This window comes from Melampsora larici-populina, assembly GCF_000204055.1.
Source record: "Melampsora larici-populina 98AG31 unplaced genomic scaffold MELLAscaffold_3, whole genome shotgun sequence".
Taxonomy (NCBI): domain Eukaryota; kingdom Fungi; phylum Basidiomycota; class Pucciniomycetes; order Pucciniales; family Melampsoraceae; genus Melampsora; species Melampsora laricis-populina.
Window position 1 is genome coordinate 3,017,713 of NW_006768767.1, and position 23,107 is coordinate 3,040,819.

At 43.3% G+C, this 23,107-nt stretch overlaps 4 protein-coding genes across 4 annotated transcripts; all 4 read left to right on the top strand.

Moving 5' to 3' along the window:
* Positions 1-4,040: 4,040 nt before the first annotated feature.
* MELLADRAFT_115294 (uncharacterized protein) lies at positions 4,041-7,834 on the top strand (the record flags this gene model as incomplete). The annotated part of the gene is made up of 8 exons (XM_007405106.1): positions 4,041-4,290; positions 4,365-4,508; positions 4,594-4,745; positions 4,825-5,472; positions 5,537-5,906; positions 5,975-7,083; positions 7,152-7,474; positions 7,580-7,834. 8 exons carry the CDS (start codon positions 4,041-4,043, stop codon positions 7,620-7,622), a joined length of 3,039 nt encoding a protein of 1,012 aa, XP_007405168.1.
* Positions 7,835-10,062: 2,228 nt separating this feature from the next.
* Positions 10,063-11,334, top strand: MELLADRAFT_91107 (uncharacterized protein; the record flags this gene model as incomplete). The annotated part of the gene is made up of 2 exons (XM_007405107.1): positions 10,063-10,194; positions 10,273-11,334. The coding sequence occupies 2 exons, from the start codon at positions 10,063-10,065 to the stop codon at positions 11,332-11,334; spliced, it is 1,194 nt and encodes a 397-aa protein (XP_007405169.1).
* Positions 11,335-14,644: 3,310 nt separating this feature from the next.
* MELLADRAFT_91108 (uncharacterized protein) lies at positions 14,645-15,549 on the top strand (the record flags this gene model as incomplete). The annotated part of the gene is made up of 4 exons (XM_007405108.1): positions 14,645-14,672; positions 14,748-15,253; positions 15,324-15,485; positions 15,535-15,549. 4 exons carry the CDS (start codon positions 14,645-14,647, stop codon positions 15,547-15,549), a joined length of 711 nt encoding a protein of 236 aa, XP_007405170.1.
* Positions 15,550-19,256: 3,707 nt separating this feature from the next.
* On the top strand, positions 19,257-21,731 carry MELLADRAFT_91109 (uncharacterized protein; the record flags this gene model as incomplete). The annotated part of the gene is made up of 11 exons (XM_007405109.1): positions 19,257-19,311; positions 19,362-19,486; positions 19,682-19,903; positions 19,994-20,083; positions 20,202-20,348; positions 20,429-20,509; positions 20,647-20,680; positions 20,770-20,881; positions 20,971-21,153; positions 21,368-21,669; positions 21,721-21,731. The coding sequence occupies 11 exons, from the start codon at positions 19,257-19,259 to the stop codon at positions 21,729-21,731; spliced, it is 1,362 nt and encodes a 453-aa protein (XP_007405171.1).
* Between the last annotated feature and the right edge of the window lie 1,376 nt (positions 21,732-23,107).

The following is a 23,107-nucleotide window of genomic DNA, read 5'->3' on the forward strand; positions in this document are numbered from 1 at the left end:
AGTAAAAAACCCACCAAAGGAGTCATCAAGACCAAGAACAAGAAGAACGTGATTTGAGATCTTCAAATATCATAAAAAGAACAATATCCTAACTCAACTCAAACTCCCTTGCCCAATCCAAATTTACTGGACACATCCAAGGCTTGAAAGCAATGATCAACACTGACAATGATAGAAGTATGGGCCAAACTTTCCCAAACACATGGTCTGGACCTATTACCACCCTTTCATCTTCAATAAAAAATATTTTTTATGTAAAGTCCTCTGGTTATATGTTCTTCACAAAATTGTTTGTACGTGATTTTATATTTGATCCTAGAAATCACTGACATTCCAATCCCAAAATAAGCAATCTATGATTTTGGAATGCTCAAATTTCCAGTTTTCACAGATGTATAGTACACCTGTGATTTACATATCATATATTGCTTCATTTGTAATGAGATTTGAATCAATCCTTTGCACATGCTTCTTGTATATTGTTCATTTTCCAAGATGCTTTTGGGTGTGTGAGATGCTCATCAAGAGCCTCTAGGTGGATCCAGAGCTGTACTTCAAAAAGCACAAGCATCATTGTGTTGTAGAGCAAAATGCAGCCAAATTTCAAGATTTTAGCTCAACTTCTACCACCAGTGGCCACAGCTTTGGCATATCTAGATCCCTTGTTCAAGCCTTGGTTCAGTGTCACACGGACCTGATCAGATGAACAGTCTTGCTGACTGATGTGTCAAAACATGAGACTGGGAAAAAGATATGCATTGTAGGGGAGTCAAACTCCCCAACGGGCCATTCCCACTCTGGCAAGGCCCCAGTTTTCAAAACCCAACCCCAACCAGTCTTTTGTGTTCTCTTTATTGGCATTCAGACCACTGGCACAATAGATCAAATTGTATAAAGAGAGCCTATATACAGTCACTGCTTGATATAAGCACACATTGAGTAAGCATATTTTGCTATAGGAATCAAATTTTGGTGAAACAAAAATGCAAATATGCAGTATGCTCCTTTCAAAATGATGCATCACGCTTTGTAAGCATCAAATTTGGTGCATTTTAGTGACGCTTATAGCAAGCGGAGACTGTATCATATTCTCACATTTTCAGACCTGATAACATGGCAGAACAGAGTCCTGGCTGTTGCAATGGGATTTGTTAAGTTGAGATAATATACTGATCTAGGATTATAATCAAAACCCATTGGAGTATTGTTCTTACCTGAACATAAATCATCCTAAAAGCCTTACCCCTTTGATAAATTTCATCAATACAGTTAGGCCTTTGATTCAATCCATTCATTGCCATTTTTTTCTGCATATCTCTCACTTCCACCCTGATGATACTGTCTTGTTTTGGTGGGGCTCAGATGAAGGGATGGATGAAACAAGATTTTCATGTCTTGATTTATTGATTAAGAGCTATGCAACCCATCAAGATTCATCAATACCAAGATTGATGAATTTTAAGTCTGGAAATGTGTGTGAATTGAAAATGCACCCTTGAAACCAGATCTATGATAATCCAAGTGATTCAACCTCTTGGCCATCTAGACGTGAAAAATACCTTATCAATGGTTCTTTCTAGTGGGATGGTAAACCCTGATAATTGTGTCAATTAAATTTTATGTAGACATCAGAGAAAAACAAAATGGATACCACTATTTGCTGCTGACTTGCGGCGCTGGGAAGGGGTGCCTACTACAGGGAATCTTCCTAGGCTTGGTAGGTGTTGTATTCTGATGCCCACATGACTTTTTAGAGTTTTAGACATCATCTTCTGACACTTGCTTGGCTATCTGGACCTCTCAGCGCCAAAAAATGAAACCCACCTGGGTAGGTGGTCTTTTTATGGCGCTTACATGGGTTTCTAGACAAGTAGGCATCATTTTTTCAATGTCTACATGGGTTTTCCCCATTTCAGTGGCATGTTACGGCACCCACACAGGCATTAGGTTAGGGTTCAGGATAAGGAACAAAACAGTGAATGTGAACACATTGGGATGAAGTTTGGCAAGGTGGTAAAACAGTCGATGATCTCATAACTGTAAACATATTCAAAAAAATAAACAGCGTCTGACCTGTCAGCAAATGTACAGTCAATTCCATAAAGGATGAAATCAAGGATTGTTCAAAATTGAGTGATGGTCCGTGCACCAGGCAGTAAGGTTGAGATTGACTGTGCAATCTGTCAAACTTACACACCACATCTGACAATATACAGATGCTTATTATAAAAATTGATGTCAGAGTCTATAATTCTTATCTAACTTTCACCTCTTGGTGTCCAAATGGTGTAGAGTGATGTCTGCCTGGCACGCTGGCCCAAAAACGGTTGGTGTTTGACTTGCTGTTGCTTTTGTTACATGTTTTTTTTGCCAAGATTAACAATTACAATAGATTTATCACAGACAAAGAAGGCCAGTAATAGTATGTCTGGCTTATTCTCCTAATTTTTGCTTTGCAGCAATAAGTAAAAAAAGACTTGTAACAAAAACCAAAAAGAAAAGAAAGTCAAACTCAAGTAGGTAGCCTTTCAGAGGGAACATTTGCAGTAAACGTAGGCACCATTGATCCTGCTGCTATACCACATCGGTACTCAAATCAACCACTTTTTTGGTATAAATCGTATTATCCCTGGGCCTTACCGATATGTATGTATTTATACTTGATGTGGCACGTAAGTTTGACAGATTGCACAGTCAATCTCAACCTTACTGCCGGGCGCAGAGACCATCACTCAATTTTGAAGAATCCTTGATTTCATTCTTTATGGAATTCACTGTACACATACATTACAATCCAAATTGGTCACATTCCCATTGGTTAATAACCAATTACCAACTACTAATTGTTTCATTGATGAATCACTGAGGATTTGAGTCCAATGATACCTTAGATTTTTCAATCTGAGGTAAGTTTGTTGGCTGTGCAGTGTGTTGATTCTTGTTTAGGTGTACAGGAAGAAACTGTTAAGATAGTTGAATAGTGTTATGTGTTTTATGGATTGTTTGTTGATAAAAGGGGGAGAATGGGTGATTCAGAGTTGGCCCCTAACTTGCTTCAACATCAGGCATTAACAATAGGGGCTTCCCATGGCTCACAGCTCTACAGCGCACCCATGTGAGTTTAGGGGCTGAGAATCCTGTATCTCCAAGAGTACTGTTTTTGCCTCAGAGAGTTTATAGGTGCTGATCACCATTCCAAGAATGGTTGATTGAGAATTTGTCAAGAGCCCATCATTGCAGCACTAGATAAAATGACTGTAGTTGATTATGCCAGTTTTCTCTAGATTTCACTTAACCACACCTGATGTGTGCATTGCCAAGGCCAGAGTTTGCCAAATCTTACTAACCAATGAGAAAAGGATGGTCTTGCTGTTGGCCATGAAAGCCAAACAACCATAGTCAAGGATTTGGCAGATGTATCTCAAAAGATGTGAAAGCAATGGTCACAAGGACACATGATCATCAGTATTGGAGGATCCTCTTCCTTCCATCTTGCTTAACTTTGTAAAAAGAAAAAAAACTGGACAAAACCTCAAGTATTGGTTTTGCACGGATTGTTCCCAAATAATTGGTCATGTTTATTGCCTTCCGTCGATCCACCTGTAGTGTTGATCATGGAAGGTTGCCCGGGATGTGAGATGATGCCGAAGGCGATGCACGGCAAGCTTGATAAATTTTCACAGGGTACAGGATGAGACAGGTTGAATTGAAAGGGTTTGAAGTGTTGAATGAAGCCGGGCCAGGGTTCCGTTCAAAGATTGAGTTGGCTTGGCTGATGTGATTGGGAATTTAAGACTTAAAACTCAATTTTAGTAGATTTCAGTTTCATTCCACCACTCCAGAACACTCTACTAATCACACTTGACTCACATAGACTCTCATCAACAACTTGTCAATATCATTCATCAAACATTTCATGATATCCATCAATTCATTCTCAACTCTTACAAACTGATTCTTGACTTGACCTACTTCAACCAAGCTCACTACCTCAACCTCAAGCTGCTTAACTTTTTCATCACTCGGAATTCAATTGGGATATGTCTCGATACCCCACTACCCCTCAAAGTCAATTCGACAATCAGTCTATTGGTCTTTCAAGTTATCAGCGTTCCGAAACAAGGCCTTCTCCATCATCTAGGTCTCAACCTACCACATCATCAAATAATTATCCCTCCTCAAATACGGGTAGCTCTGCCCCTGACCCCGAACAAAGTCGTCGTACTGCTCGAATACATTATGACCAATTGAATGGCTGGCTCTATCAGGGCCAGGGCAGTAACTCAAAAAGTCGGTCAAACAAATTTTTGCATATCGATCCCTTTACTGGAACTCATCATTATCAACCATATCTGTTTTCTCAGGCTCTCAGAACCGAACCAATCCTCGTGACAAGCTCACTCGTCTGACTCGTCAACAGTTTCAAGAACTAAGTACTGATGTATACGATGAACTTTGTCGAAGAATCGAACGCGGAGAACAGGATGGTGGCGAAGGCAAAGGAGGATGTGAGTCCACCTTGAATGCTCGACCGATAGCACTAGAATTGTCCATTGACCCGCCCTCTCTTATCGAATCGGAAAACTCTTCAAGCCCCCTTTTTGCTCTCCCGAGATGAATATCATCCCAAACGTAACCAAGCTCGACAGAAATTAGCTACCCTTCCTCGTTCGAGATTCAAAGATTTGGCAAGTGATGTATTCTTTGAACTGGAACGTCGATATCCTGAATTCCTTGAACCCGAGGTCAGTCCTTCCTACTTCACCTAACGAGGCATCTCCTAATTTGTCCTCCATTGCTAACTCCATTGTATTCATTTCACAGTTCGCCCCAACTCCCCCACGCAACAATTATCCCAATTCTCAAGCTAGTAGTAACAAACCTCCCTCAGATCCTCGACACAGACTGCCACCCAATCCTTCACAGGCATCTTCGTCATCCAAGCCACCCCTTCGCCCTCTCCAGCCTAGTAACGGTGTAGCTGGTGGTGTACTTGCAAACGATGTGATTGTACCCGACAAATCTACGTTTGTGATGGATCAAAATGAGGCTTATGACGATGCATCGTCCATACGGTCCGGTCCGTCAAAATTGTCCCTCAAATCTAATCCACTATCGTCGGAGCGCGAAAGGGATAATCAGCGAGAGAGAGACCGACCACCTGAGACGGCATCGACTGAACGGAGCGATTACTTTGGCGTTGGTAACAGTAGTAAACGTGGTTCAGGCAGTCTATCATCATTGAAATATATATCCAACAAGAGCCTTCCTTCTGAACCTCGCTCACCGGTTAAAGATAGATCCGGTAGCATTAGGTCGACTCATGAATATGAACGACGGATCTCAGTTATGCAAACCAAGATCAAGAACCTTGAACAAGAGCTTGAACAGACCCAACGGCTGACGGAAATGCGCGCTGAAGACTCTGAAAGGATCAGTGATCTAGAAGAACAGCTGACTACTATGAAAGAGGTAAGAGCTTTCACTGACCACCCAATCAATAGTTTGTCTTTCTAATGCGTTTTACACTTTCCAGCGATGTGCACGTCAGAGGGAAGAGTTGAAGGAACTTGAAGACAACCTAGAAGACCAAAGAAACTCAAACTCAAGAGAGATGCAACTGGCGAACGAAGAAATTAGTCGTTTGAAACAAGAGATTGGAGACTTGGAACGAGAGAATTCTAGGGCGGCTAACAAGCCATCATTAGCCAGTACAGCCATTGTTGATCGATTAAAGGACGAAGTGAAGGATCTGTTAAACGAGTTACGACAATTGCAAATCAAACAAGACGAATTGGTAGCAGACCGGGAGGCGGATCAAGAAACAATACGTGAATTGGAAGAAGACGTCACGTTCAACAAAAAACGATATGAAGCCGCCAAGACCGAATTACGCCATCTGAAACGTAAGCCGACAAGTCTAAGACCCTTCGAGTTCAAAACTGACTTGATCAAATTTGTTAACTCAAAACAGGTACATCGGTACTTCATGCTACCAAGAATTTTATCCCCAGCGAACGTTTTCCGGTCACTGGGAACGGTGCCATTGCAGATATCCACTTTACGGCTTTTACATCATCGATCGATGAACTTTTACAGGCTGGTCGATCAAATGGCAACAATGAAGTCATCACCGCTATGCGAACGGTTATCACAGCTGTCGGTACCGTAGATGAAGACATTCAACAGTTTGAAGCCAATATATCACGGACTAATTCACTATCATCAGAAGATCGAGACAAACTTGAAGGTCTTAAAGCTCGTATTAATGCTACCCTTAGCAACCTTATCACGGCGGCAAAGAATCATGTTGTGAGCTTGGGTTTGTCACCGATCAGCTTGTTAGATGCGGCATCAAGTCATCTGAGTTTTAGTATGATTGAATTGGTCAAGTTGGTTGGGATGCGGAAAGCTAATACAATGGAGGTTGAACGTTATGAAAACTATCATTCTAACGGTCGACAGGATGAAGATGATGATAGTTTATCAATCCTTGCTTCTCAAACTCAATTTTCACATCTGAACAAGAATGGAAATGGTTCTATTGACAAGAATTCAAATAAGCCATCTCTCAAAATCATTAGAGACCAACAAAAGGAAGATACCAAATTAACATCTTTAAGATCACCATTTCCTCTGAAACCTCTTCATATTCGACCTGACGAGAATCGATTTCCTGATACTCGTCAGCCTGTCACACCTCCTAAAACACCTTTTAAAAACATTCGAGACCTTCAATCTGCTTATGATGGTACTACTTCACCTGAAGCTGGACATCGTTCACAGCAATCAGCTTCGATTAGCAAACTTGGAAGTAAATACGAAGCTATACGATCACCTAGTGGATTTGATGGTAGTAACGAATCTGATTTAAGAGATTCGGCTTCTGGTTCATCTACCACTAATCTTGAAAAAGTTTTTGATTCACCTCCACGTCGAGCTAATGTTGAGATCAATCCACTTCCAACTTCTAATGGTACATCAAGAGGCTTAGCTCAATATGAAGATTCAGATGTAAAAGATATCAGTAACTTTGGATTAGGAGTCTCAAGGGCTGAGGATGAGGAACGAGAGAAATTGAAAGTGAGTTAAAACTACAAAACTTGAAGTATACACACATAAAACTAATGATGATTTTTCCTTTCTTTTAGGCATATCTCGAAACTCAAACCGAATCGATTGTAGCATATATTCAAACTTTATTATCAGCCATTAGAGGAGGAGGAGCACAAGGAAGTCAAGCCTTGACTGAAAACTTAACTCAAATCATTACGATCGTTTCATCAATTGTGGCCATGACAACAGATTCATTACCTCCTAAACCTGAAACCGATCGAATCTTGAATGAATTATCAAATAATTGTAATAGGTTAAGTGAAATGCAAGAGATTAGTGGATCTACTATTTTTACTAAACAAACTAAACAAGCTATGGCTGCTGCTAGTTTTGGTGTGGCTAAAGCTTTGAAGGAATTGTGAGTGATTGGATTTGAGTTGCAAAGAAAAAAAAAACTTGGTGGATTTCGATTTGATTTCATTTGACTGATTCTTTTTTTTTGGAAACTTTTTCTTTGATTTAGGAATTCATATATTGCTGGTGATGATGTAACTTCTGTACTTTAAATGAAATAATTAAATGAAACACCAAAAAAAACATTGAAAGAAAAAATGTCATATATATATATATATGTTTTATTGAATGTGTGTGTGTTTTTTTCATAAAAAAGATTTTATCATCTTTTGTTCATCTTTTTTTTCCCTACCTGTGAACTTTCCTTTTTTTTATTAAATTCTAATGATCATCATATTAAATTTAACAAATCATCCATTTTTCTTTTCTCCATTTTTTCTTCTCACAAATTACTTAATAAAATACACCACCATAACTCTGAGTGTTTTGTTTGTTTTGTTTTCCTATTGTTTTTTTTTTCTCTATATATGTGTTTCAAACTCCCCTCTCTTTTGATATTTTGGATGTGGTTCAATTATAAGTTACGATGTAATTCCTTTTTTTAAATATTATGATGATCAGGTTGTTGATTTTTTTTTAAATTATATTTTTAAAAAGATATTTTTAAGGGTTGAAAAGATTAAAGGAGATTTATGAAATTGAAAATTGATCGATATATATGTACAAAGGTGCCTTCTCAGAGCAAATGCATAGTAAGAGCATCCACAGTGGTGGGCTCCAAATCGGGGCTCCAAATCGAGCGAATTCAAATTTGGTGGGGCCCCAAATCAATCCGGATGCAGTCGTTCGGACTTCAAAAGTGTAGATTCTATGTGTTACACACACTTTGAGATTGGTACGCGTGGGCTTACATGTGTGAGGTATGGGATTGAACAAGTGCGGGAATTTGGAGCCCGGCTTTTTGTTGCCAAATATGTAGCCCAAAGCTCGAAATTTGAAGCCGGCTACAAAAAAATTTGGCGATGGGGACTGCCATTGCACCAAAAAATCGGGGCTCAGTCACCAAATTTGGCGATAGCCCCGATTTGGAGCCCACCACTGTGGATGCTCTAAGGAGAGTTAGGGGATACAAAGTAGAAAGCCGGGCACGTGCCCGGGTACGTGTCCACAAGTCCAGATCCCGATTTTACAGCCAAGATTTGGGATCTGGACTTGTGGGCACATGCCCGGGCACGTGCCCGGCTTTCTACTTTGTATCCCCTAAGAGCATCTCCTATCGTTCGAGTAAATTTTCAGTAAATTTTCTGTACGTAGGTGTTCGGTACAGTATCAATCGGTACAGAACTGTCGAAATCCACTATCGTTGGAAAGAAAGTGCCTTGGTACAGTACCAAATGGTGAGAACAATGGTTTCCCCGCAGATACCGAATCAGTAGAGGTCCAGTAAATTTGCTGGACCTCTACAGAATTTTGACCAATTCGGTGGATACCGAATCGTGTTTTAGACACGATTGGGGAATTTGAGGGTCGGTACAGTAAAATTTACCGTACCGAAGCCCTTTACCGAGACGATAGGAGATGCTTAAGAGCATCCACTATCGTCTCTGTAAATGGCCTCGGTACGGTAAATTTTACTGAAATTTACCGTACCGAGCCTCGAAATTCCCAATCGTGGTCAAAATACAGATCTGTACCAACAGAATCGGTGGAAAATCGGTAGGGGTCCAGCAAATATACTGGACCTCTACCGAATCGGTATGTGGAAAAGTACTGGACTTTACCGAGGCGCACATCACATCCCACTCCCAAAAGTCAAAGTTTGACTACACCTCTGCCTTTGATTCTACTCTCGATCCACCTACATACACCAAACTTGCCATTCATCCTGATTCCCAGCATACCTATCACACATTGTTACTGCTGACCACTGTCACCAAGTCTCCCTGTTCTCAAATCATCTGTTTTCAAATCAGGTTTTTTGAATCGTTTGCTTTCAAATCTTTTTTCTCATATTGCTCGTTTTCAAATCGTTTTTTGAATCGTTTGTTTCAAAACGTCTGTTAGATCAGTTGTTTCTGAATCAATGATTCTCCAAACTATTGTTTGTTCTCAAACTGAGATGTCAACTCATGAGCAACCCCAAAAAGTCCAACTTGATTGAGATTTGCAGTTTTTTTACGGAGAGCGCGATTGTGGGACAGGGTCCATTCTGTACGGTACGTACCGTACAGAATGGTACAGTCATTTAAGAAAAGCTTGCCCCAAATTGCCCGCAAAACTCAAGCGAATTGGCGGGGAATTTGGGGCAAGCTCTTCTTAAATGACTGTATATACTGAAACGATAGTGGATTTCCACCTTTCTGTACCTAATTTTACTGTACTTTGAAATCGGTACTGTAAAATTTACTGAACTTTTACTGTAACGATAGTGGATGCTCTAAGTGAACTTCATTTTAAGATTGGGATGATGACGATTTTACATACATGACAGACACTCAAAGTACACTACATACATACACAAGCATTCCTTAATAGCCGAACTCAAAGTATCCCTATCCGTACCTCACATTAACTACATTCGAACTTCATTCAAGCTTAATCAACAACTTGCTTACTAGCTTATCACCATCATCCATATCACCACTCAAGAACATGAATCAAAATGACGAAGCAGATACTACACCAAAGGTCATCAATTTGGCACATCTACCACCACTTGCTCAAGCTTTTGCCGGGGCGATCGGGGCGACAGTCTCTAACGCTTTAGTTTATCCACTTGACTTGGTACGCAGAGTGTAAACACATTCATGAATCACAAACAGATCTAATGGTTCTAATCATCTCTGCTCTTTCCTTCCTTAGATCACTACCCGTATGCAAACCCGTCCTATACGAACAGGTACAAGGGTGCAAGGCTCAGAGACGAACCTGACGAGACCAGGCCTGAGTCGTCAGACTTCTATGGCTCACTCTGAAAAATCGTATATGACGACTACTACCGCTCGAATTGGAGCTCGAAGACGAAATTATTCAACTGTTAGAGAATCGTTTTTTACAATCTTACGGATCGAACCTGATGGACTTCGAGCGTTTTATCATGGACTTTTAATTGATACTTGTGCAACGATGTTAAGTAGCTTTGTTTATTTTTATGTTTATACTTTACTACATAAACTTTTAGCTATAGCCAAACGACATCAATCAAAAGGATTATCTAGTAAATTCAATTTAGGATCTATGCAAGGTGTCTTAGGTGAATTGCTCATGGGTGCATTGGCTGGAATGATGTCAAAGGCTTTTACGTGTCCACTCAGTAATATTACAGTTCGTCTTCAAACTTCGAAACCTACACCAAGACCGACCCCTAGAGTGATGGACACTCCTATAAGTGAAAATCCACCTTCGATCATCGGTTCTGGTTCAGATTCCGATTCCGATTCAGATGATGAATCAAACGATCGATCTCGAAAAGTTTTAGTGATTATCAATTCCATCAAAAGAGAAAGAGGTTGGTTAGGATTTTGGTCAGGTTATTTAAATAATTGTATTTTAACTTTAAATCCATCCATGACATTTTACTTAATGAAATTATTTGTAAGACCGAAATCAAGTTTTTTTGAAACGTTTCTTGGATCAGCCATCGCATCCAACTGTGCAACGATTTTAACTTATCCTTTAATCCTTTCAAAAACTTTGATTCAAACTAAAGGAGGAAAACAAACAGCTTACAAGATTTTAAAACAAAGGTTCATCAAATCAGGTGGTGATTGGAAAACTTCATTCTTTATGGGATTAGGTGGTCAACTCGCAAAAGGATTTATTGGTCAAGGTGTGACGATGTCGGTGAAAAGTCAATTGGAAAAGTTAATGATCATCCTTTATGTGAAGATGAAAGTAGAGAAAGTGATGAGGATGAAGGTATAATTTCAAAATCTTTGGTTACCATGATTTTGGATGTGTTGAAGAAGGTCAAATTCAGTGGTGTTTTAATGTACAAAAATAATCAATTTTGTCTTCGCTGGCCCCCAAAGAATAAATAAGAAAATGTACAAGTTTAAGTTGATTGGAGAACAGCCAATTTGATGTAAAAGAAAGAATTTCTGCAATCTTTGAATTTGAAAAAAAAACAAAATAAAAAAGACGGTGAATCACAGGCATGTAGCTAGAAGTCAAGTACGTAATTGCGTGTTGAAGCCAAGATAAAGAAACCATTTGAAAGATAGAAGCAGAGGTTGGAAAGGAAGGAGTCAAATTGTGCTTGATGAGCACTGAGCCGGTCAAAAGTAGGTTGGTTCATATCAGAACTAGTCTCTTTTAGGAGCTTCAAATCAAAGAATACACTAACTGGACTAAAAGCGAGACTGAAAGACATGAGCAACCTGCTCAACGATGGGGCGGGGCACGGTTATGTGATCTCGCTATATCTTGCCGTGAGCCTCGGACGATGGGGCGGATGGGGTGCCCGCCGGGGTCTAAGTAAGCAGCACCACCGCCTGCGTAGTAGAACAATGGACTGCGTCATAGGACAAAATGCCATTGAAGAAGACATGAGTCAACTTGCTTCGATGTCCACTTCTCAATTAGCTTAACCAAGCCCACCGCTCTTCCGCGCCAAGACTCAGAGGAGGGGCTTTGTCAAGCTAAACTTGAAATACAAAATTGAAAATACATACCTGCGTCTGGATAACTCCGCGTGTTGATCAGGAGTTCTAGTTGGAGAAGAAGAATGAAATGAGTGATGGTGGTGAATGTGACAGAGAAGAATTGAATGCTTACTCGAAATTTGAGTAGGAATCTCGCTGAATCAATTCTTGGGTCGCGGAATCCTTACTGATCATTTTGTAAAGATAGAGGTGAATATCTCTTAATGAAATGAAAAGTCCAATGTTCAGAAGATGGCTTACGTTGGGATCGGGAAAGCGAGTGTGCAAGCTAAGATGAAATATCAAAGATTCAGATTGAAAGGTTTGATTTAGTATCATGGAAGAAAAATATTGAAATTGTTATATATATATGAGACCAATGAGATTTACCTGCTGAAAGAGCAAAAGCGAAAATGATGGAAAAAGAGACCATGATCAAATCAAATCAAAAAATAAACCAAAAAATAGATATTTCTTGATTTTCTTGATTGATGAAAAGCCTGGCAGGATTTTTGAAAAAAATGAAAAAGAAACGAAACAGTCGAGAGTTTTTATCGTGTGTGTTTATGGAAGCGTGCGTGAAGGTCCAAGGATCGTGGGAGTCATCTAATATCAGAGTTCGGACACCGAGTCAAAGTATGCTTGGTGCCAGAAGGGAAACTCAACAAAGTCCCACACTGACTCTCGCACGCTTCGAGCGCAGCGAGGAACTTATATGTATATTTGTGAAGAAAGCAATAACCGATAACTCATATGTAAGTACACTATAAAAAATCAAGATGAAATTTCACAAATCATGATCTACCTATTTGTGAATAAAGCAATGGCCGAAAACGCATATGTAAGTAAGTAAAAGAAAACAAGATTCTGATTCGACAAGTTGGAATCTGAGCGGAGACTGAGTTTCGATGGGGCAAGTTACAAAAGGGTGAGTAGATACGGAGTTAGTTGTTCCACCAGATAAAGTGTCTGCACAACTTCCATAAAAGATGAGAAAAAAATTAAAACATGATATAAAATTCAAACAAGAAGAGTAAGTTCAGTTTGATATGAGTTATTTTGAAAGCCATCAAGACTGCCCAGCTCGCGTATGTCTTCAGTTTCTAAAAAAAGTTCGATCCATTAGTCTCTGTGTGATTGGCACTATAGAGATTCATATTTGTTTATATCCGGGGTCGTTCATCCCCAGGCCTCATGGAACTTATCGGATACCGTCGTGCCTTTGGGTATCCGTGCCAATCATAAATGCACAGCCTCACTACCACTGCCGAATATAGCAATCATATCAAAAAAATGACCATCACATCATCAATTTATTAAGGGTACTCAAAGTAAGTATGTACGTGTACATACTTTTTGCTATATACTTTTTTTGGCGGGGAAGGCGAGGCCAAAAGTATATTTTTTTTCTTTGTCCCCGCCAAAAAAAGTATGTAGCGAAAAGTATGTAGCGCTACATACTTTGCTTTGAGTACCCTTATTCTTCGAGTGTAAGCATTGTTTATGAAATCATGTATGCATGCATGAGTAATTCCAAAAAAAAAAACAGTGGTTCATTTTCGAATTATTGTGACCCAAATTTGAAGAAATAATGTCCTTGGAGATCATAACTACAAAACTGTGGAAGTGATATTGATTGATTTATTCAACGAAAAGAACATGAAGAAGATTTATTGGATCTCACAATTCACAAGTTTATTGAGATCACATTGCATGTATGTAATTTTAGGCAAAGTTTTTGCTTTATGTTGGGATTCTCGGACGATGAGAATTTCTTCAAGTAGGAAGTTGTGAGGGACCTATGGAGATTAGCGTTGTAGCTATACTGACCACAAACTTGGCAATAAACAAGTAGTTCTCCGTGCAGGAGGTTGATGGTCTGGCTGGTGTTAACAGGTGATATGATCAATCCTTCTGAACTCAAGTACTCTCAAAGGTGTGCGATGCTTGCCGCCATGTCCAATCATCAGGACGAAGCAAAATTTGAGACAAAGCTTGCCACAACACGAATTATGCTGTTTTGGATTATGTACACCACCGGGGGCCCGTGGGTCGTGATTTCATCCTCGGCAGCCCCCAAAGGGTCGTGTCGCGCCCTGGCCTGAGATCTGCCTGTTGGACGCTTCTGTGCCCGCTTCGGTTCGCACATGTTGGCACCCAGTACTCTGCCCTTGAGACAGCCAGTCGCCGCCCCATGTTCAACTGTTAGCGGCCTACAGGCCGCCCTCGCGCTGACCGACGCTACACAAAATCGCGATGCTGAGCAACCGGCTCAGCATGCCGTATATAAGCCACTGATCACCTCCGACGTCGGATGATGATCAAAAGCCCTTTTTCCAAACATAATTTGGACAAAGTTGACCATGTGGGAGAGTTTCAGTGGCATAAGCCACATGAGTTACAATCGGAAGTCCTCAGAATGAGAACGTACCTCAGGACGCAAGAACGTTGAAACTTGCCATCAACGAGTCACCGTGCCTCTGAGACGTACACCCAACCTCTGTCCAGACTCCCGCCAAAAGCACGCAAATCATTTCCATTTTCGTACCACCACCTGAGACCCCCTCACCCAAACCGAAAAACCGAAAAACATGGTCTTAGGCGAAATCCGAGACCGTTGTAAGTTCACTCATGACTTCTCCGCTACCAAAGAACCTTTTAAATCGACCACGTATGGCACCTTTTGGGCACTAGACTTTGAGTCATTATCCGCGGACCCCTCTGACCCACGTTGGAAGTGCCAGCTCTGCGGCCGCCGAACAATGACCAGCTATGGCAACCATATGTTATCCAAGAAGCACCTTGAAGCAGCTGCCCGATTTGAAGCTCGACAAGCGGCAGCTCACCAGCCTCTCCCGGGCCTCGACCCAAACCCTCCTCCGGAATGCCCTATCCCGGCTACTCAACAGGAGGCAATTTTCGAAGACGCACCTCCAATGGAGTGCCTAGAAGCAGATGCCGAGCGGCCTCCCTCACCGCTCACATTTTTGCAAGCTCTCGAAATCGCCGCTGCTGAAGATGACAACCCCGCCTCGGAAGATTCTGATCTCGAAGTCGATATGTCGAAACTAGCCGGAGCCATCATGGCCATGGCGAACGACAAGGAAGACGACCCCATTGATGAGGCTGGCCTCGAGGCAGAACTGCGCACTGTGACCGTAGAGGAATCCCACGGTTGGTACCCTTTCAAAAAGAAGGAGGTAAGGAAGCTCCCTTCGCATTCATTGCTTGTAAGGCATTGCAGCCGCGCTGAAAGATGTGTTTCTTCAGCATCTGGTGGCTTTGTTGATCATCGGGTCAACTAGAAGTCTGCTCTCTCGATCACAATACCATCAAATCCGATCAATCCTCCACATATGTCGAGTCCAACTCCCTGATTGGGGTGTCTTACGAGCCTTGAGCACCCGCCTGAAAAAGCAGCTGGGGTTCACGGTGAGTGAACGCAGTAGTCCATCTGGAACGCCTCTGTTTGGTTTGAAAGTTCAAACCATCATAAGTAATGTCAGCTCGTCTGCCAATCATTTGACTCGTATTCAATTCCCGATGCTGACGCCCAGTGCTGTTTGGTGTGGCGTTCAGGAACTTGCAAACCCTCTTGTCAGCCCCTTCTTGACTTGTCTACCGGAGCTTCCCACCGACGAGCCAGTGAATCGCCTCTCCCAGAGCAAAAAGTGGCGCGAAGATTTTGAAAAAGACCTGTGAGTGCAAATGGTTGTGTCATCTTGCAAACATTTTTATATCTACGAGCCGACTCAATTATTTTCAAACAAGCTTGCGGTACCTGTGTTTTTTTTTCAACGAGACGGACACGTGATGGCAAAATGTCTTTTGGCCACAATGCAGCATGGTCCCGACAACCGCACTACCATCTCCATTCCCGCGGAGCCTAAATTTGATTCGTGTGATCTGAGCACTATTCCAGTCATCGAGTTCTGGAAGACCGTTTCGGAGATCAGGGTAAACAATGACTTCCTGTTGACCAAAACATCCACTTTTTTCTATCGTGAGTGGCCCTCTTTCTCCCCTGACTAACGCATCATTCAGCTGATGTATGTACATGTCGCATCGCAACCCCCGGCAGAAGAAGACCCCCTCGGCATTCAAACATTACCGATTTTCAACCCTTGGCGTGCAAAAGCCAACGGCCTCGTCATTAAACACGTCCCCCTCACGATGTACTCTGACGATACTTCTGGCAATGTGTCCAAGAAGTGGAACAAACACATGAGTTTGTTCTTCACGCTGTCCGGATTACCTCCGAAAATGACGGATGAAGAGTACAACATCCATTTTTCGGCGACTTCAAATTCCGCCTCCGCACTTGAGTTACTGGACGAAGTCGTGGATGATATCAAGTAAGTATGCATGTCTTTCAGCTGTTGTGGTGGCCTGATTATATATTGAAGGTTAAACTGAGAGCGCCGTCTTTATATAAGTGATCACAGCTCGCAAGGTTTTGTTGCGTATGATCACGTTACAGGTGGCGAGGTGCTTGTAATGGTTGTTGTTTTGTTTCATCTGGGCGATGGGCCTATGCACGCCGAGATCAGCAACACTACCAACCCGGCGAACACTCTCACGCCTTGTCGCATTTGTGATTTGCATGTTATCCAGATGAAGGACAAAAAAACGCAGGAATATGTGTCCGCCTTCATTGGAGTCAAAATGGATGGAACACAGGTAAAACCCGGCCGCCGTATCAATTTTTTGGCCAGACAATGGATCTAATGTGATTGTTTTATCTTTTATCTTTTAACTAAGTTTTCTTTGGACAAACGGGATTGGAAGACGACCAGGAATCGCACTGTCAATATATGGACCACTGCACAAAAGCCAAACACCAGGACTTTGGTCGAGCAGAAAGGCAGGTTGTCTGGTATTGTGGATTCCGTAAACACTTATTTTGTCAAGAAAGTACAAGCGGCCTACGACTCAAACCAGCCAAACGACGTCCAAACGATCTGTGAGCAATTGAACGATCAGCTTGGTGATCGATTGTTCAACCCAATGTTGAGACTTCGCGGTCAGTTTTGCCTGTTCCTCCCGTAAGCAGTACATCTTGGCCGTACTGAATGTGTGGTTTTGGGTCCCAGGTTTCGATGGCCACCTCGACACCCCGGTAGAGATATTACATGTGGTTCTACTGGGAATAACAAAGTACCTATTTAGAGACACCATGAAATCCTTGGGTGTGATCAAGCCAGGAAGCAAAATGTATGCAAATATATCTGCCCGCTGGAGATCGTTCAACACCAGAGGTTTGGCCATTCCACCGATTCAACCAAATACGCTCATCCAATTCTATCAAAGCCTCGTGGGGAAAGAATTTCAAACGGTCCTACAATCAGTTCCATTTGTCTTATTTGATTACATCCCTGCCAACCGAAGGCACCTGTGGACGAGTTTATGTCTCCTCAGTTCTTTTGTTTTCCAAAACTAAATTAAGAATACGGAACAATTTTTCAAAGAGATGGAGTCTGCACTTTCTATTTTTTACAATCAGCTCATCCAAGATACAGCTCAATGGGTTAATAAGCCTAAGTTCCACATGTTGAATCATCTCAAAGACTCTATGTGGCGTTTCGGTCCGGCAACATTATTCGCCACCCAAAAATTTGAAAGTTATAATGCGGTATTGCGGGCAGCCTCCGTTCATTCCAACAGACTCAGCCCCGGCCGAGACATCACTAATACCTTCAACACTTATCAAATGATGCGTGCACTTTTATCTGGCAACTCTTTCTTTGACAAGGAACTCCAAGCGCGGTGTACTGCAGGAGCTTAAGTGCGGAAACTCTTCAAAGATTTACCTGAATTGGCTCGCTCGATGGGCCTTGGCCCCAAGGAGGCCAGCGGAACTTTCAAAGAAGGTCGTGAGTCTCAAAGTGAATACAAGCAGTGCTTACAAAGGACGCTTATTCTTGTCTTTACTCCAAACTAGGCCCCGTCAAAGAGATTTCCGAAATTCCATCCTTCCTGGCAATCGAAGGTTCTCAATTTTTGTGGACGGAAATTGACAGCGTGACTTTACAGAACAGGCAGAAGGTCCTGAAGGATGATTTTTTAAAGGTATCGTCATTTACCCTGACACATAACCCCCAGCCTGATCTCTTCTCTGATCATTGGTTTCTGGACAATTTCGATGCCAGAGCACAAACAGCACCGAAATCGTCCAAGTGTTGGCGCTGTGGAAACCAGATGGGCAACCTGCCTCCAAGGTGTTGCTGCACATTTGCGACATTCAAAAAGGCTCCCTGAATGCGTTTTACGGGATGCGCAACCTGCATGGAACAGAGTCCAAACGATGGGTGAAACTCACAGTAAGGATCACTCCGTTTGTTTCGAATGTGTTCAACGTGTGCTTACATTGTCCTGTCATGTTGAAGCACATTGATTGTGTGTTGAACGTCCAACATAACTGCCACGAAGCATCTTGTCCGGTGACTGAGGGCTCCAACGCACGCGTGGAGAGGCGCACCACTGGCACCGCCATTGCCAACATCCAACACCTGCCAACAGACGATTTCATCCTTAATTCAGCCAGCCTTTACTCCGCCGAAGTACATCGGGAATGCGCAAATATCCCAATGACTTCCCTCTCGGGGGATGTGTGGTCGCAAACACTTTTACACGGGTTGCATATTTGGGAAACAGCACCAGTGAAACCGCGTCAGCCCAGGCGGGCAAAAGCAAAAGGAAAAGGACCCGGAAACAAAAAGAACAAACCCCCGCCCACCAGCTCATCCGCTTCTGAAGCTAACGAGAGTTCGGAAGGGAATGAAATGTGATCCTCACCTCTGACCACGTGCAATGATGTAAACATGATGATTTTATGACATACTCTTGTTCTGTGTGGACATGCAATGATGATCGAAATGATTTCCTCATGTGCTGATGATGCGATGAGATGAGTCGCGTCTTCAGACCGCATCCCAGGTCGCCCATATGGCCCCCTTTGCCTGCAGGCCGACACGAGACGCTTGATCTGATTGGTCAGACACACGTCAAGGGTACTTCCAAAGGGGGCAAGCAACGCCAATCCCACACGCGAACACGCGCCTGGCCCCCCTTGAAGAGCTTGTTGACCCAGTTTAAAGTCACCGCGTTGTTCGCTCGTGCCGTGCCCACTTCCATTTTCCCCATTCGTTCCACACAGTCAAAATCCAACCAAGCCAGCTCTCCATCCTTCCTTTCGTTATTACCATGCAAAACAACCACGGCTCGCAACCTTATTCCCTTGCCACTCCAAGGGGCATGAGTCTTTCCTCTCATTTTGTTTCGCTCCTTTGACCCCGATTCCCTGACGAGCATTCCTCCTCCAGACGATCTCTTCAATCAGATGGAGAGCCCAGATGCCACCTCTTTGGCCGCGAATCGCGCCCAAATGCGAGCTCAACGGGGTTTGGGACAAACAGGCCAGCGTCCTTCCGCAGGTAATCTTCATCTGACCTTCCCGCCTTTTATTTTCGGCAAGCACCTCATGTCTCTCTCCATCCCATATGCCAGGAAACCCAGTTTCTTCTGAAGACTTTAACAGCCATCGCGAGGAGTTCCTCACTCATCGCACAAACATAAGTCTATTTTGCTCAACGCCTCAAGTTTCACACGTTCATTTCGATGTCTTTTAGGTTGAGCGCAGCCTGGCACAAATTGAAATCTCGGTGGCCGGGCACGACGCTGGAACTCTTGATCGAATCTTAGAAACCATGGGTGGGTTGACTAACCGAATCATCAGCCTGACTCAACGGGTGGAAGAACTCGCAACTGCCGTTGAGTCGCAACCCACCTCAACTACAACTGCAGACCCCTCTGCACCTGCTGGGCCTTGGAACTACTCCCCCGAACTTCGAGTAAGCTTCAGATCTGCTTATGACATAGGGAGCATCCAGAGTTACTTACACACCCCTCATCAGGCTTGAGTCTATGCCTACGCGTACAAGTCGGTGCAAGAGGCAAACATCAGTGCTTACACCGCGGTTGAGTCTCCTGACGGTGACTTGTTACTCAACTCCTTGTTTCAGACAATCAAGGTCAGCCTCCTGTTCTTCGTACTCGGTTTCTGGGTGGCGTTATCTCTCACTGTGGCCTTATCTCAATCTGACATCTTCTATTGTTCACTCGTAATCGTATTTGCTTTCGCACTCTCAGGGGAAAGTCAATGCTATGGGAGCCCAGTGGGTGACCCAACAGCTCCCTCCTGTGGTCAACGGGCTAGCCGAAGTTGCGGCTACAAGCACCTACCATACCTTAGTTCGCGACGCGGGTAAGCATGCGCGTGAGCGCATGCACCATCTGGTCAGCTTATCTCGTCTTCTTCCCTGCCTCCTGAACAAACACAAACGCTTCTGATGGTACCTTCCGATTACACTTGTTAGGTTTTGCACAACATACGCAATCCTCCTGGTGTGAATGCCAAATTGGGAACGGTCCCAAACATCAAGCGCTTGTTACATCGAGTAAGTCCCCGTATTTCAGGTTGTAGACTTACACAGGTCAAGAGACTAATGCCTTTGCCAACATGGGGTTTCCAGATTGTTAACCATTGTGGACACTCCACTGACCATCGTAATGCTGACCAATTGTGGAACGAAAGCGAGTGGATCCTTCGTGTTTGAATTGCATACCTTGTGAGTGCTTCTTGAATTGCACTAGACGCGTTTCATCCAAGGCCCTCTGACTCAGTGTCCTTCACGATTGGTTCAATAGCGTTTTGAAGCCGTTCGAAACTTTCAGAGCATTCGTGCTGGGCACGGTGCCAACAATATATGGCGTTGCATCGATAGACAACTCGCCAGGATGTCCGCCGAAGGGCCTCTGTATACCATGGCGTGAGTCTCTTTTTGCGCGTAATGAACTATCTTCACCTCTCAAATGTTTGTGTATGAAATACCAACGAGTATCTCTTATTTTATTTTAGATTTTACAAGCTGGTGTATGACAACGATTGTGCGGTTTTTACGGGCACTGTGAAGTTTGAAGAGCTGGAGGACATGGAGGACCCCGTCCGATTTGAAATGCCCTTGGAAGACGAGATCCGCGAAGAGATGGATCGCGTACAGGCTCAGGGACAGGGGCAGGGACTGGAAATGCAGAATCCGGAGTAAACTGACCCATGTCCTCATGTTATTGACTCCATGTAAACTTCCTGCTCTGGTCAATTTGTAACTTCTTTTTCAGATTGTAATTTCATTTGGTATTTCACCTTTGGACACGTGCGGTATAAATGAGAACACCCAATTCAAACCACTTTATCACAAGTCCCGTGCTTCAATGATTGCAAACAGATTTTGCTCGACCATGACCTATATTTTGAGACTTCGCCTCAATGGCCTGCGGAGGGCCTTGGTAGGCTGCCGGCGGCCAGCCGGCCGTTTCACGCGTGTAGATAGACCAGTTACTGAACGCCTGGGGGGAACTGTAACAGGCGCTGCTCGGGCAGCTCATAGACGCCGCCCCATTGGCCAACAAGAGACCGCCTTGTTGTACGTGGTGAACGGCCGCCTTTGGGCGGCCGTGAAAGCCGGTCATATGGCGGTCACGACCCACCGGTGGTGTAGGGATCTAGAATGTTTGTCTTTCAGACCACCTTTCAAAAAAGACCAAATGGTATGGCACGGTGTGTCTCTTCATCGATCATGAATAAGCGACATACTCATCAATTTCTAAGATTTAAAATAGCAATCACACTTGAACAAATGACAACCAATTACAATCGCATCATCAAATGAGGTGATAAAGATTATAAATAGGATTTTTCGTGGTATAGAGAGCAATAAAGATTTCGTCATCACATCGTTATTGCATGTGTTCGGCGGTGAACCGTTGAACAGAACATGTGATGATGTGACCTTGCTTGACACATAATCCGAATGATGAAAATCCTATAAGTAATCTGAATGATGAGAATCGAGATACACCGGACTCGGAGCCATGTCGTCAAAATTGACAAGATTGACAGTCCCCACCCCGAAAAAAAAGGTCGAGGTCCGCTGACCAAGTGCGGACCCTAGCCGACCCTGCTCCATTGCCTTCTCATCATCGACTTCAGGTGAGTAGAAAAAACCGTTGTTTGACTTGTTCAACTATGAATGCAAGAAAATGTAGGTTTTCACCGGCGTGAACTCGAGAGGCGCCGGCGGCATCCGTATCTTCTGTGTTGTTTGTTTGGAGGGCGGGCGGGCCCGCATATTCCCGAATCCCTGTTCTCTATCACATACTCCCTCAATTCAGCTCACTTTCAATCAAATCAAGTTATAAATAAAAGATCGAGTTCAGAAAATTTGCAAGACTCTGACAGTCACTGGTGACCGTTTTTATTGATTGATAAAGATCGTATCTTCGGCATATCAACATGCCAGTTTGTCAGAGCCTAAGTTGAGCGAAGTGACCTTAGCACAAAAGTTGAACTCAAAAGTTGACAATCTTAAAATCTCATTTCACAGGAGTCGGACGTAAACTGTTTTTTTCATTGCTTTCCATGAAATGATGATGCATCTGACTTCAACTCATACACCACGGGTAGGCTCGGACGGCCGGTGGGCGGTCGACCTAGGCCGCCCACCGGCCGTCCACCACTGCAGGGGGATGGGCCGCCCTTGGGTAGCCTCCACGCGGACGGACTACAGGTCGCCTCGTCGTTCCGTCTGCAGACTGCCCAAAGGCAGACAAACCCCCGCCAACATACTGCCCTGATGTAGCCTGAGGGTTGTGACCCGGCCTCAAAAAGCCCTGACGCGGCGTGCCCAGCGGCCATACACAGACGCCCCGGGGCCAATCCTGCGACCAGGTTACACACAGTTGAGAAGCGAACCCGCGGGGCTTCAGATGCAACCGGGCCACTTCAAGAGGGAACGACGGGTAATGGATGCGCTGGTATTATTTGACTGGTTCATTTCATTGGTCATTGCACTAAAGATCTACCAAAACAACCACGGCAATATAATGTAATATGAATATGATAAGACCTTCATAGACCAGGTGTTCACCATGAGACGTGGCAACATCAAACGTCATCATCGTCCTCCATTTCCTCGCCCAAAACTTCGCTGGCTCCA